Source organism: Stegodyphus dumicola, chromosome 4 (assembly GCF_044657685.1).
Source record: "Stegodyphus dumicola isolate Sdum_Otavi_A_Nest chromosome 4, ASM4465768v1".
In the NCBI taxonomy this organism is placed as follows: Eukaryota; Metazoa; Arthropoda; class Arachnida; order Araneae; family Eresidae; genus Stegodyphus; species Stegodyphus dumicola.
In genome coordinates this window covers 167,558,451-167,574,660 of record NC_140771.1, presented here as the reverse complement: position 1 = coordinate 167,574,660, position 16,210 = coordinate 167,558,451, and the positions used below count along the sequence as shown (strand labels likewise).

General features: G+C 34.8%; 1 protein-coding gene across 6 annotated transcripts in view; it reads left to right on the top strand.

The window, feature by feature from the left end:
• The window catches only part of LOC118198793 (protein dead ringer homolog), a 496,618-nt gene that overhangs the window by 440,344 nt on the left and 40,064 nt on the right, over nt 1-16,210 (top strand). For 4 of the 6 annotated variants that reach the window (XM_085815747.1, XM_085815744.1, XM_085815745.1 and 1 more), the window contains one exon: nt 7,274-7,366. The exons of the other annotated variants lie outside the window; for them this stretch is intronic. In XM_085815747.1, the coding sequence (XP_085671873.1) occupies nt 7,274-7,366 (93 nt within the window). The remainder of the gene's footprint in view (nt 1-7,273; nt 7,367-16,210) is intronic. 6 annotated transcript variants of the gene reach the window in all.

Below are 16,210 nucleotides of genomic sequence, written 5' to 3'. Positions count from 1 at the left end.
TATATTGGTAATTATATATATATTTGGTGCGGTCTATTGCAACCAAAAAGTTAGGTGCATATATACATGTTATAGCAATCCCAGATACAAAATTTCAGTGTTCTGAGGCTACACGTTTTTCAGTTATGCGAGATACATACATACGTAAAGACGTCACGAAAAAATTTCATCTGAACCCATTTCAAATTCCGTTACAGCAAAAAGTCCTTTATTCTGTTCGTATATGCAGATGTAACCACAAAACATCGTTCAAATGACATACGGTGAAAATGGATATTATCGTTAAAATTAGATACCCGAAGTTTTTCGCGATTTCAATGCTTCCTTTACTTCGTACACGGAAGTAAAAACTAAAGGTTTTGATCTTTATCTACTCTCATAGTAGTTTCCTAGATTTCCTGAAAGCATTTAGTCCGCCATTGTGATAGTGGTAGAGTCGCTGTACACCAGTACTTCAACCTGGGTTCACTTCCAGGGAAATGAGCTAGTTAAAGGGCGTTTGTCGTGGTTTTTCTCATGTGTTACGGGGATATAAGAACTCAGACCTCTTCCACGTAGGCATCTTTCCTCTTAAGCAGATAGCTTTCGAGTGTTTTGCTATAATTAAATCCAAAGGAACCAGTGAAGAAGGAAAAAATTGCACCAATATTTTTCAATTTTCATAACTTGTCATTAAAAAGCTAAAGGGGGGGTGAATGAGCGAGGAAATACTGTAATTGAAATGAAATGTAGAGAGATAAATAAAAAAAATAATCAAATTAAAGTAATGTGAAATAATTAAATAATAAACTAAAATACCGTAGATTATTTTATTTGGGGGCCTCAAAATGACAATTTCAGGCAAAACTGAGAAATTATTCCGGTAAACCCACTGAATCCTTTGAGAACCCACCAAAGCGGAACTCCATGGGTTCCGGCTGAATTTAAGCCCTTGTTGTGACTATGTAATTGAAGATCTTCTTGTACATTTGATCGCTGTGGAGAGACTCGGGATTTCGCGCATATCGGGTCGTGCGAAAATGGACATCCCGCGATAGAAAAAAACGATACCTGTTGAAGAGACTACCTTGTTTATGCACGTGATGTGTCGTCGGTTCATAATGAATTGCAGGAAATCTCCTCTCATCTAAAAACTCGTGTGGGATCCCTGGTAGCGTATCCGAAATAAATGGCCTCCCTGTCTTCGCTTCGCAAGCGCAGAAGATGATTAAGACCCTTTCGACACGCCATTGGCTCCTGGCTTGAATGCCATTGTCTCTGCCCATTTTGCACCTTTTTAACACTCCTAGAGTGGGGCAGAGCTTTAATTGTCTGCACTTCAGTTATATCTCATATCCAAACCTCAGTTATACTAAAATAAATTTTGATCTATTTCTGTCAAACCATTTTCTTGAAGTATAGTAGTTTCTTCGGATTGCAGTATAATAATAGTTTTTTTAAAACCCGATTTTGATTTTTATTGTTATTATTTAATTTTGAAGTAATTTTTTTATGGGCCTTTTTCTCAAGTTTTCTATCATTTAACCCTCGCGTAAAGTTGTAATATAGTCTCCTAAAGGAATTTTTTAGGATCCTTTCACGTAATTTATAAATATTTGGCGGATTTTTTTTTTTTCCTGTGCTAATCGACGGATTATTAAATGTGAACAGGGGTTGCTAACACTCACAGATGTTTAATAAAATTTATTGAAGAAAATATCAAATTAAATGCATGTCTTAATCATTCAATATACTGAAAGAATCTTGAGAGAAAAAAATGACGCCACGTGCGTCATTGAAGTGCTAATTAAAATTCACAGCACTTTTGCTTATATACGCTGATGTGGCACTTGCACACATTGCACTTAAATGCATTCCTTTTCAATGCATTCCTGCGAAGCACCCTGACCTTTCATTTATGGATTATTGTGTCTCTATTCTCTTGAAAACAGCTCTTTCTAAGCGCAAACCCACCAAGGTTAATAAGTTCTGGAAAGTAGTCGAAGAGGAATGGAAATCATTACCGCTGGACATTTTATGAAAATCCCTTTTGTTATGGAAACCACGATGCAGACTTATAGTCCCCCTTCCAAAGTGCTATCAGATCGAACATTTTTAAAATACCCTTACATTTTTAATATTAAATAAACAGCCTCGGAATAGTTCTAAGAATGTGTAATAATACCCTGTGTATATTGCAGCGAATTAGTAGATAGAGTTCCTTGTGATGCCTCTCATAGAACCTAGAACCCTGAGGATTCTATTTTGGTGCGTAGTATTCTTCCAGTCACACACACACACACACACACACACAAAAAAAAAAAAAAAAAAAAAAAAAAGATAACTTTTTGACATTCCCTGCCCTTGAAATTCCTGAAGGCCTCCAATATATACCTATGGTTTAGAATCGGAATGGGGAAAAGTGGAATAAGTCATCCCACTGGGTTATAAAAAGCCTTTCTCTCTTTGGAATAAATGGAAGCAGAGTTATATTTAAAGTTTTTGAGACTTTTGTTATTACTCTCTTGAATGTACAAAGGCGGTGTCTTTAAGAAGCGATGGATAATAATAATTCAAAGATGCTGTTTCTTGCATTTCGTATTGGGTTTATATAATCCGCATTAAATGACAATATGTGAATAGAATTAATTTAATGCGAATATTTTGTATTAGTAATCCAGCTCTTTCTTCATTATTTATGATAACGAGCTTAAACATGACGTAACGAGTCAGAGTGTCCCCCCCCCAATTCTAAAGATGCATTTCTGCTGTGTTAGAACCGACAATTAAGTGAGCATAAAATATAAAATAATAGTAATATAGTAATCGAATAATTATTCTCATGATTCAACATCGATGAGAATAATTATTCGAAATGGATTAGGTCCAATTTGAATATTGTTAGGCGATGATCATTTAAATGTAATTGTAAAAGTTTCATATGAATTTACTCGATCGTTTTTATTTGTGATGATCTACTGTTGTTTATCAGGAGGGAAAAAGTGTTGTTGCGAACTTCTTGACTACATATATTTAAAATTTTCTCACATGTCTTCAACAGCGTTGCAACATCTCTCTTAAGTAGTACGCGCGATATGAATGCTTTTGAAATTTTTTCGAGCTGTTATTGCTTCCAGTTTCGAAGAGATCTGGTGAAATACAAACAGGCCAGTCAAGAATGAATAAGATCTTTTCATTTATAATCCATCTTATAAAAGGGTGTTTTCGATTATAGCGCAAGGTACGTATTTTAAAGGAACAATTTATCTACACTTTTTTTGAATAATATGCTATAGCTGTTCTTATCTACCACAGGTATAGTAAATAAAGTAATTTTCTAATATAAAGTAACTGCTGGTTTGCAAAATTTCTAACCATTTTCTATTCTTGCATAACGGCCAGCTTCATTAAAAATAAGATCTTCGTCATTAAGGAATTGCAAAGTAGTGTACAGAATGGAACTCTTTGCATAGCTTTCTTTTTTAATATTAATGAAATAACAAAACAAGTTTTTAACTTTTTTACTTCCTTGTACGAACTAAAAAGGAAGTATTGTAATCGCGAAAAGTTTGAGGCAGCATATTTCAACGAAAATATCCATTTTGACCGCTATCGAATGCAATTTAACGATGTTTTTGCGTGATATCTGTACGTAAGGACAGAATAAAATACTCTTTTTCTTCAAAAAAATTATAAAACTGCTTTAAAATTAATTCTGAAGAGAATTTTTCGTGGCGTCTGTACGAACGTATGTACGTACGTATCTCGCATAACTCAAAAACGAGTACCCTCAGAGCGTTGAAATTTTGTATATAGGACTGCTATAACATGTAGATGTGCACCTCGTATTTTGGTTGCGATCGGCCGCACCAAACGTATATAAATATATTTACATATATATCCACTCTGTTACCCGGCTCAGTGATCTCAGTTTCTTTACTCTTATATATTTGTAAATTGTACCTTTTTTGCTTTAAAAATGATTGTATTATGTTGTTTTTATCTTCCAGTTAAGCTTTTTATGCCTTTAGTAAATATGTATGCAATATTTTTAGAATTATCAACAATTTTAAAGTTGTTTAATTGCCGCTAAGCCTTTTTTTTTTTATGGCGGCCATTGATGTTTACATTTGAAACAGGAGACTAGTGGATTTGTTGCCAATCTAGAGAAACTTAGCTTCGCAACAACAAAGATAACGCATTCATTTATTATTGACAATTAAAATCATGCTTAATTCTTTCTGGAATTTTTTCGAGGAAATAAGCGTTTAAGATTTACTTCGTAATTTTTAATATAGATATTTTGAGTTTTTATGTATTTTTGCCTTCTTGCGAAGTGAGAACTGAATTAATTGAATGAGAAATACTCAATCGTCTGTGATAAACTGTTTCTTTTTTGTTTTATTTGCTTAACTTTTATACATTCATTCTAGCTTTATTATAGTATTTGAATAGAACATGTGGCAACGATTAGATAATTCTATTCTTTAAATGATATAAATTTTGTGCATTATGAGTTATAATATGAACGAAATATATAAGTTAACTGTTATATAATTGTTGGATTATATAACAGTTAACTTAGTTTCCGTTATATAATTATTATATAAGTCAACTCTTATATAATTATTAATACTGTTAAGTGAATTTAGCGCCAGAGTGTCGCTATGGTAAACAAATACTAGAGTGAATTTTAAAGAATGCATTTATTCTATTCTGGTTTATGCGCTGTCGGCGAAGTAGATTTAATTCAATCCAATAAGTTTAAATGAAATGCAAGAAAAAATGCGTATAATTTAGTATTCCGTACAAGGAAGTCATGTGGTGTACACATCAGATTTTTTCTTTTTATTTTTGTATCCTCACTTTTTTTCAAACAAACAAAAATAATAATAATAATAATAATAATAATAATAATAATAATTAAATAAAAATTAAAAGTCTGAAAGCTTTCAGATTTTATATTACGCCCAAAGGGACTTGTTTTATTTACACGCACATATACGTTTCGAGAGCCCTTTCGGCTAACGGCCTTTGGGTTAAAAATACTTTAAAATGCCTATCTATTTCCGATAGGCAGTCTCGCGAGGTGGAGATAAAAGTGTTTTATTCCGAACAGTGCTACCCCTGCTCGCTCTAAAATCGTTGAGTTTTTTAATCAAAACTTAATTAAAAGTCGGTCGATAATATTTGATGGCAACAATTTGAAAAATGATTCAACGCTTTTAGTAATTCGACGCAAAATGCCATTTCGAGACTAATAGCCCTTTTGGGCTAACGCCTCTTTGGGTTATAACAAATTACAGGCTTTTAAAATTGAAATTCTTTTGAATTTTAGTATTCAACAATAAAGTTTAAGTTTTATGTATTGGATATTATTTTTATTTATCAAGCTATAAAGTATTTCTCCCGCCTCCTTAGCATGCTTTCGTGGCGTATGGTGAGTACATTCAGCACGTATTTGAGAGGTCCGAGGTTCGAGTCCCGACGAGGACATAGCTCATTTTTCACGTTCCTGACATCGAAAAAATTCTAATGTCCCTACAGTGGCGCCCGAACTAAAAAAAAAGGTGGCGGATGATGATTCTCCACCACCAGGATTTGGCGATTGGGCCCCTTAACCTCCATTCGAACTTTAAAAGGAGGGAGTATTAAGTTATTTCTCCCGCCTTCGTTGTGTAATGGTCAGCACACTCGGCGCGTATTCGAGAGCTCCATGGTTCGAGTCCCAGCGACGATATTTCTCATTTTTCATCCCTCCTGCTTTAAAAAAAAAATGTATCTACGAAGATATTATTTTTATTTAAAAAAAAATACGAAGTACATGTATGATCTTTGATATTTTTAATGGCAAATTCATTTTTGAGTTGCCGAAATGTTTACATAAATTTTTTTTTATTATTATTTTTTCTGTTTTTCCTTGATAAATGTATCGTCAAATAAAATGAAAATTGTTTGTTTCTTCATGGTTTTCCAAGTTATTATACTCCTTTACGGGATATTACGCACTTACAAAATACATATGATCGAAGTAAAACCTTAGTTTAAATTTTTAAACTCGTTAATCAAGCAAAAAAAAAAAAAAAAAAAAAAATAAATAAATAAATAAATAAAAAAAAAAAATAAATAAAAATTTATTTTTACTAGTGGGAACAAAACAGCTCCGCAGAAAAATCTCTTGGCGTTTGAAAGGGGAGCTGTTATTGAGTTTGAAAGAGGAGTCCCGTCCAGTTAAATCTTTCATTCATCTTTTTATTATATTTCGGGCAATATATATAGAAATGTGATGCATTCTGTACTCCTTAATAATGTTTTATAATCATGCTAATGATGTTTATACCATTTATTATAGAAGCTATTTCAAATGCGGCATATTATGCAACTGTTTTTTGCATAATCTCTCTCTCTCTCTCTTTCTCTTACCTGTACAATATCGTCTACATTGAGGAGTTCAAAATAAAATGACAGTTTTAGAATTCTGTGGTAACGTATCATGTGAACCTGGAAGCCCAAATCTGGAATTTCGAATTTATTATCTATTTCATATTTTGTAAGTGAGCAGTGGCAACACTGTGTGGAATAAAACATTTTTATCTCCAGCGCTCGAAAATGTCTGTCGGAAACTGTAAAGATCTGCTTCTTTTAAATATTTTGTGATTTTGCAGTTGAATTTTATGTGACGTAAGCGCCAACAACGTGATATTTAGTAAATAAAGTAAACACACAAAACATTAATAATAAAAAGACAAAAAAGGTTTTGTAAAGGCGTCTTAGTAAGGAAACTGAACATTGGTATGATAAACTGAGAAAAGACTGGGAAAAAAACAAAAATGCCAACACTTAATGCTGCATCGGGAATTCTAAACGTATACTGTTATGCTGCTTTGAAATTTTTTGCAATTTTTCTTGTTGAGTTGTATACGGCGTAAATGCGAAGAAAATGGCGCTTAATAGTAACGCTAAAAAGGTTAACAAAAAAGGGGGTTAGTAGGAATGAATGTAACAGCAGACTTGAGGACTGCAAGGTCAAGCGAGAATGTAAAAAACCCTTTTGATCGACCAATAAAATCTGAAACCTTTTAGACTTTTTTGGGCGTGGGGGAGAAGGGGGGTTATTAGTGTAAAATTGTCACTGGTTGAATGCCATAGACTTGTAACTATTGTTGTAATTCTTCGGAGATATTTATAATACCATGTTCAGTATATACCTTCGTACCGGTAATAGTTCGTTTTTTTTTAATTATAATTTTTCGTTGCCTAATTGCAATTAATTCAAATTGTATTTACTTTTAAGGTTTTTCTAATTACTCTGCTCCGCCATGGAATATTCAAGCATCATTTCATTCATTCGTGAACTTATGTAATGCATGTGACAAAGCCCAAAACGGTAAGGTTTAGAAATAAATCTTTTTACTCTACTTAAAATCACCTGAAATGTGGCTCTATAGCTTTCACTACGAGCAAAAATCGTATCATGGGAAAACAGGAAGTACTGCCAACCTATGCATCATAATATTTGTAAATATAAAGTCCCGACAAACAGTGCTTTATGATCTTTAATTTTAGATTTATATTCATGTTTTCATACACAATACCCACCAGTTATTAAAATAATTTCCGTTCCAAACGAATTTGAGTTTATTAAGCCATTGCTTTTAATAGACGGCGATTTGTATATTGCAGACATTCTGCAATGTACAAATTGGTTTAAACTAATATCGGTTTAAACGTAATAGTGGTTTTAAACTTATCTAATACGCTAAAAATTAATCTGTTAATTAATACCTTAAATAATAATTAAAATTAAAGTATTTAAGCAAGTTTGATGGATCTTGGGTACTTGTGGTTTTTTTCCTCCCCTTTTTAAAAATATTTTTAACTCATTCTGTCACGAAGCTCGTTTGTGATGACCCGTATGAAAAACATCCAACGGAAATTAATTCATTGTTGGAATTGAAGTTGGCATCTAGTTCGAGGAACAGAAATAATTACAACATTGGTTGGATAATTAGCAGCAGAAGCAAGAAATAGGCTTCGCTTATTGAAAACGAAGCGTCAGTTATCGCAAAATAAACCGCTAATGATCGGAATAAATAACTAAATAAACGTATATGTATATTCACTAATTGTTGGTAGGTGTAATTAAACGTGCTCTTAGCATTGTTTCGATGCGTATTCCAGAAATGAATAATAAATTAAAAGTGCCTTTAAATTATTACCATTTTTACTTATTAAACGTTTGCCGTATGTGCGAAATCGATATTTCCAAGGAAATGCAACTTTTGAGATATTCTAAATTAGGTTTAATTAACCATTTTTATAATCGGCTCTTTGTGGGCGCAGCGGTGGAAAGAAAAGTCGAAGGATTGCATTAATTATCAGAAATTTAACAAAATAGGATTAGATATTATGCGTACTTTCGTTTGAACATCATTCTCGCATCAACTGATCTGAATTCGAGAAATACAAATTGAGATACTCTGCCCTTGCTTCCAATAAATAATTCAAACCCTCAAATGTGAGTTTGCGAACTCCATATCAATTTGAATCGCTATTCTTTTTATCTTTAACAAAACCATTATTTAATTTGATTGTTTCGTTATCGGGTTTTATGCAATACATTGAAGGTTATTGAATTGCAGCAGGATTTCGTTTACTTGAACTAATTGAGGGATGATTTTTCAAATAACACTTAAAAAGTATTTTAATTAGTTAAAAGTATAAATAATTACGTGTAGTACAGCTAAAAAAAAATTATTTATTTCAATTCGTCTGGGTATCTACATACACAGTGTTCGCAAAAAGAATAGACCTTATCTGGCCTCTATTTACGAAACCGTTGGTCCTAGATATATACTTTCATTACAAAAATTTTTCAGCTGACGCATATATTCACGTCTTGAGATTCTTAAAATTAAAAAATACACTCTTTTGCAAAGAAATCGAAGCACCATAATGGAAGTGGTTGTGAACACATATAAACTGAATATGTGTATAGCTCATACGCAGATAATAAACTAATTAAAAAATCAAGGTCATAGTACCTGTTCACGGCTCACAATCACCCATTAAGTGTTCAAATTAGTAGTTGGTCGAACCGCCCCTGGCGGCGATGTATGCTTGAATTCATCAAGGCAAGGAGTGGTAGAGGTTGCTAATGCCATCCTGCAAGATATTCTACCAAGCATTCATCAGTTGTCGCTCCAGATCTGCGATATTTTGTGGTGGCCGAATCTGGCAGTCTACCATGCCCCAGACATGCTCGATTGGTGAAAGGTCTGGTGACCTTGCTGGCCAAGGAAGAGTATGAACCGCACGGAGACAGTCTCCAGAGATATGCGAGCGGCATGTGACCTGACATTATCTTGTTAGAAAATGGCCCCAGGATGACGGGTCATGAAAGGTAATGCAACCAGCCACAGGATGGTATCAACACGTCGTTGAGCTGTTAAAGATGTATGAAGGATGACTAAAGATGACCTGCTGTCATAAGAAATAGCGACTCACACCAGGGGTTATGGCTGCATGCCTTTGTAAAACAAAGGCTGATTGGGACCGCTGACCCCGTCCTCTCCAGACACGAACATGGTTATCTGCTTCAAGCGTGAAGCGGGATTCATCGCTGAACACTATATAATGCCAGTCTGATAACAGCCATGATGATCGGCTGAGACACCACTCCAGATGACTCCACCAATGTTGTGGATCTAGTCTAGTCTGTGCGGCTATTGCCGAAATGTCGCGCAGCTGCGCAACTTGAACCAATGTTGTGGGGTCAAAGGCAAACGTCTTAAAGCCTCTGTGAGCGTAACCCCGCCTCAGACAAGCGTCGTGAGATAGTGGACGGTACCACGGGAGGTATAGACGTGGCTGTAGTGCGTTGAATAGTCGACAATGATACCGTTGGGCGGTTCGGGCCTGGCGAACAATTATCCTATCTTACCTAGCATTTGTGCTCCTTGGCCTTCCAGAGCCTTCATTTTGTCGGCAATTTCCTTGTAGCAACCATTCTGCCAACATCTTTGCCCAGCGGTGTCTGTACGCTGCAGGTGGCGGCCTATTGCTCGGTATGACAACCCATCTTCACGCAACCCTACAATGCGACCACGTTCAAAGTCGCTTAGTTGTCTGTAAGGTCTTCGATATTGTCGTAATGGCATCTTTAGTTGCTTCTGTACGGAATTATAATGGCAACAACAACAACAAAAATAAATAAATAAATAAATAAATGAAATAAATAAATTTAAAAAATCCGTTTTTGTTTGTGGTTTTATACTTTGCGAATTGCGCAGTAGAAATGCGCGCTTTGATCGCAATTCCTGTTCTTTTGCCTTGAAACTTTGATCATTTGCTTGTTCGATCAAGATGTTTTTGCATACCAAATTTCGTCACGATCGCAAAAGTCCTTCTTGATGCTTCGATTTTTTTTGCGCATTTAAGATGCTTCGATACATTCTTTCGAGTGTATCAGTTTTGTGAAAATTAAAGACTTATCTATTTTATATGTTCATTCCGTCCCTCTGCTTATATTTAGTATATTTACTCTTTATACATTCAAAAAAATTAAGTGCTTTTTTTTAACCGCTTGCTTAGTTATTCTAGTTAACTCGGTTATCGAGAATTTATCGAAAATAATTTTCATGAGTTAACTTGTGATTCATGGTTCATGACAGTCGTTTTTATTTATTCCGAGTAAACTAGCAATGTGCTATGCTAGTGACCTTCACGATGTTTTGTTATCAGAAAAAGCGAGTTTTATGCTACGTCTCTTTCGAATCAGCATTGATTTCATAATTCAGATAATTATTTATCATTTATTTTGCGTCAAAAAACTATTTTAAAAAATGCAAAAATTTCGGGAAAATATTTGTATAATTTTTTATGTCTTGTTGCCTAAATTAAAAGTATATATAAAAAAAAAATGGATAATTTTTATATGGAAACCGGAAAATAAAGGGACAGTTAAGGGGCTAAAATAAACAATTTTTTCCCCCAAAAGTAATGCAATTTTTATGATTAGTAGTATGAAAATAAATAAATAGTTCAAGCGTTGTGCCGTATACTTTGCGTGGTATTTTTCAGATTTTCATTATTTTCTCTTCTTTTAACCATTAGTTTCAGGTACACCCTTTTAAGAAATAAAATAAAACAGCCGTTCATCATGTGCTTTTTTAATAACAGTCAAAATTCTCAGTTAGTATCACAGAATTAGATCAAGTATCAACACTACAGAAGCAAAACAGCCAAATTATGCTTATTCTATGAATATCAGAGAAATGATGAACTCAGCTGGTTTGGATATTTTGGAGGTCTACTGCACTGAGCACGAATTCGATTTTGGGAGAACGCTTTGCCATGTTCGATCTTTAACTTGCGTCAGTTTCGCTTTCGGTGCATCGCACCTCTCTGTAGAAGTTTTTCACCTGCTTTGTGCTTGTTTCTATTCTTAGTTGCCAGTCATTTTTTCGAGGGCCCTTCCAGGGGCCATGCACGAGGATCCCGAGACGAGTCCCCTTTTCCCCCGGAGTTCCCTATAAATAAACAATGAGGGGAGGGGGCTCGTTTTGTTAATGAGGATTTGGTGGCATTCGATGCGTTTATTTTTGGGTGTTGCTACCTCTGCTAATTGCGGCGGCGGACCAGCTTGCGAAAGGGGATACCTTCCTCCTGGTATCTCCTTCCTCGTCCCTTCTTCGTTCCCTTTGGGCCACATGTGACGGGAAAGGGCAGGCTGTGTTCCTGAAGAAAATACGAAATTGTGCATCCTACAATACAAAACTAGGTGGCTAGCTTTTCTACAGTTTGGCGCTATTTCGTCGCGCATTTGTTTGCATCTTTAGCTGCATATTTTAGGGAAAGAAAATTATATCTGAATCCTATTTCACACCGGAAATGCAAGATGCCACGCACTAAGACAAAGCTAAGTGTAGAAGCAAAGAATATTGTATAAGATGCAAATATAACTGCTTTTTCTGGCCACTTAAGCCAACTCCTTTTAGACTGTTGGGCTCCGTTCAGACTGTGTATAAATGTCATAGAAGCATAGTCGAAAGGCATAAACTGCGGGAGCTCCTTTCACACCTGGGAGACAGGGTCTAAGACGTAGCCAATTAGAGAACATAAATTTGCGCATCCGTGGATGTGTCTGCCGATTTCGCGTCTTCGGTCTGCTTCGTGAACTCATATACCAACTCGGCACAAAAGTTGGAAACTTTGAACTTTATGCCATAACTCCTAAACCAGTTTTTGTGACATAGCAAGGTCTGGTCAACCAGCAACGAAGATCGGCTTAAACCAATTATGACATTTAATACAACTGTCTGAATGCAGGCTTACGGACCCTCTGAGATGTTAAGCCCATTAGTGTCTGAGTGAGTAAGATCGATAAGCAGAAATAGTTAATCCAGCGCTGAGCATCTGCGAACAGTCTGACAACATAGTGTTCCAGTGTATAACACTGCTACGAATGGTGACTGGACGCAAATTCAAATTCCGGCGAACGGGCTGGCTATATGAGTGGTTTTCCCCATGTCTGACATAAATACCAGGGAATTTCCTCTAAAAAGTTCTCCACGAGGGTATCTACATACATTCGTGGATGTAGATTCGTATGTAGGTTTTGTAGATAACTCTGAGCTTTGCCGCTTGCTACATCAGTGTTTTCGTGGTTTTCCCGATATGTTATATAAATAAGAGCTTATTTCCTTAGAAAGTCCTGCAAGAAGACATACCTTCCTTGGCCATTGTGTGCTTTTCCTTAGCCAAAATCAACCAGTTTGATTACTTCAGTTCTGTGGCTTTTTGACTCTTCGTTTTATAAACCTTTTAAATATGAATCTGAGAGGCAGTTTTATGCAGCCTGAATGTCTAGACGTAATCTTAACATCTATAAACAAATTATGCTCATTACAGCCAAACTTGTAAAAAATTGTGTGAATTGATCATTGAGGCATGAAAGTTAATTTCACGGACAATAATTGAGAATTTCAAAGAAGCAGTATTTCTAATGCATGGTTGGTTCTTATCATAATTTTATCTGGCAATATATTGAAATTAGCTTTTTTTTTTTTTTTTTTTTTTTTTTTTTTTACCTAGAAATTTTAGGAAAACCCTTTTCATCACGGGCGCTGTATGTGATGGTATTGTACTGGCAGGGCGCCTTTCTGGAACGCATGACTCAAAGTTTAGTTGCATCTCAATCTCCAACATCCGAAGATTAGCTTGAAATTGTATAAAAATGAAAAATTGCTGTTGCATAAATTAAAAAGATAACCAGAGAAACATCAGAAATTCTCCCAAAAATTCTGTTACTGTTACTGTCTTAAAAAATTCGCGGAAATCCAGGTCGCGATGCACTTACACCTTGCCATAAATTTACTTTCAAAATTACTCGAATTTTCTATTCTGTAGTTTTCTAATACATAATGTTCGACAAAACGCATATAGCGTTTCTAATCGAAATTGTATCAACTAAAAACACTGAGCTAAAAATCTGCATGTTAAAGCATTTGTTTGTTATACTGATGAAACCTTTTCTTTTTGAATCGAATACTCTACCTTCCACGATTAAAAACCAACAATCGTGTCCAGAAATGAAATCTAGCACGAATGCCTTGCACGGGTACATTACATTAACTGTGACCGAAAGAGTTTTTCGGATTTATAGAGGAATTCTCCATTTTCATCGGACGACGCTAATGATATCGATGCGGACCTTTTGTATTATTTATCCAGGAACGGGTGGCATTTTAATCGGCCTAATAGCTCCACATTGACGAATCTATATGTATAAAAATAAATGAAAATGCAAAACCCGAGTCTCTCTGAAATTATAATACGCCTCGTCACGGCAAGGCCCCCTTCGTTCGTTAGCTTTCCACTTGGCTAGCTTTGCATTGTTGCAGCTCTTCCAAGCGTAACAATGAAGCTATTGTTTGGTCCCCAGATATAAATAATAATCGAGTTATGGGCATTTATTTATGAGAAGCGCTTTTGCCAATGTATCTTAACGACCGCGCGCTGAAAAATAAACGTTTTCCGTGGTCGCTCGTCGTTATTTGAATCCCAGGCGAAAAGGATGTTTACTTATGATTGTTTTTGGTGGTCTTTTGATTTTATTAGGGAATATTTTCAAACACAGCGGGTTATTTTAATTGACCGACTTTGCCACTTTTTCTTTAGGACAGTGAGCTTCTTTCATCTGAGGTTTTCAGAGTCCCGAGGTTTCATGAAACTCCTGCAAAGGCTCCGCAAGTTAAAATCAAAACTTTAAAGAATTTTGCAACACAAAATTAAAAATTGAACCGCGAAATTAAATATTTTTGTTATGTTTTTATTTTTATCTAAAATAATATCAAGTGATCAGCTTTACTAATAAAATATTCTCCCTCATATAAAGTGTACATAACACTGATTTTTCAGTGCGTTTTTAACATTTGCTTTCCTGGGTGTGAAAGGTTTTTCAAAAAATTGTACAGATTGCCTGAACCCGCAAAAGTTGAAGATCTTTACTTTGGGAGAACAAATCTTTTTCTGGTGATAGCAAATTAAATTTCTGTTGCGGTACGTAATGCATGGCGTTATGAACAAATTTTATTAAATACAGAATAGTTGAAAAAGTTTATAAAATTTACATGCTGCGTATATTAGAAATTCCGTCAATTGCTTGGTTTATTTAAAAGTAAAATGAAGATTTAAATTATTAGGAAGTGCGTTTGTTCATTTTTTTAATTAGCTCATTTTATTTAAACAATTAAGGATATATTTATTTTAAAATATAAACCAAAGATCTATTTTTGCCTCGAACTGCAGCATTTTAGAAGTTTATTGGTTGCGAGTCTGCATGGAAGATATATTTCAGTGTTTTCTATTTCGCTCAATGCTAATCAAATCACGTGGGAAAAAAATTATTGTTAAGCTAACTTAATGAGCAGTAATTTAAGTTATGTTAGGTTAGGTTATTCGAATATGACAAAACGCGCAAGACTATCTGCCTTGGGAATGCCTTCGTGGATTAGTTTCTAGGGAAATTAACTCTTATTCATATTCCACATGGGAAAATCCAACCATGCAGCGAGCCCCTTCGCCTAGGGTCAAATCCCCAGTATTCAGTGGTCATAACCACTCGGTCACTGGAGGGCTGTCGTAATTTAGGGAATATACTAATAATTTAAATCCTTAATTTACTCTTTTAGTAATATTAATTTATGTAACTTAAAATCGATTTGTCTGCTCATTCGCATAATTATTATCTCGTAAAAAATACTTCTAACGCTATATGTTACCTATTTCAATACAAATCATCCTCCCTTTGCTTTTTTCAATACTATTTTTCTTCTGAATAATGAAGTTGTTCATATAGGACTATAAGATTTCAGTAAAGCATTTTAAAAGGAAGACAATAGGTTACATTCTGGACAGTAAGGTATTCTAAAAGATCTGAAACACAATACAAGGCCAGTATTAAGAATTCTAAAATTCTGGCTAGAAAGTAACATAGTTCTATCTAGTTTCGAGATAAATAGCAATGCTATATGCTATCTTTCTCACCCCCAAACCGCTTCACGGGTTGCTTACTCTTTGCCATTTTCGTAATTTAATTCAAATTTTGCAGCAAGTAAGAAAAATAAATTACAATTTTTAGCACTGTAGAAATCTTGTATAACAAACTATCTGCCTTAACCAGTTAATAGATAGCTTCTTTTTCTGTTAATAACGTATAAATGCGAACTATTTTCCCCTTAAAACGGTCCTTCTCTGTGAGGCAAATAGCCCTTGGGTGCTGTGACCTAAGCAATTAAGTATAATAAGCATAAATAGCGCAATAAGCAACTCATAAGCATAAATAGTGTATTTCGCACGTGAGAATTTACGTATGAACGGTGCATATTTCACAAAGGTTTTTCATATTTCAATAAATCGTTAATTCTCATGCATAAAAAATCAAAAAGAAAAGGCTGTTTCGTACGAAAGATGGACTCGACCAATCCGCATGAGACCTTTCGGGAGAAAAAAAGTAACCAAGAGAAAAAGACAGTTAATAATAAAAAATCAAAAAGGATTTCAAACCAGTCGTGCATTTAGCTCATAAACTCCGATCCAGACAGTTATAATACTTTTATTTGCCTATTACCGGGACCCATAAGAAATGAAATTCCGTGCCTTTCAAAAGTGGGGGATAGCTTCTCTGTGTATATAGAACTCCATAAATAAGACGCTTATTTATAACCTT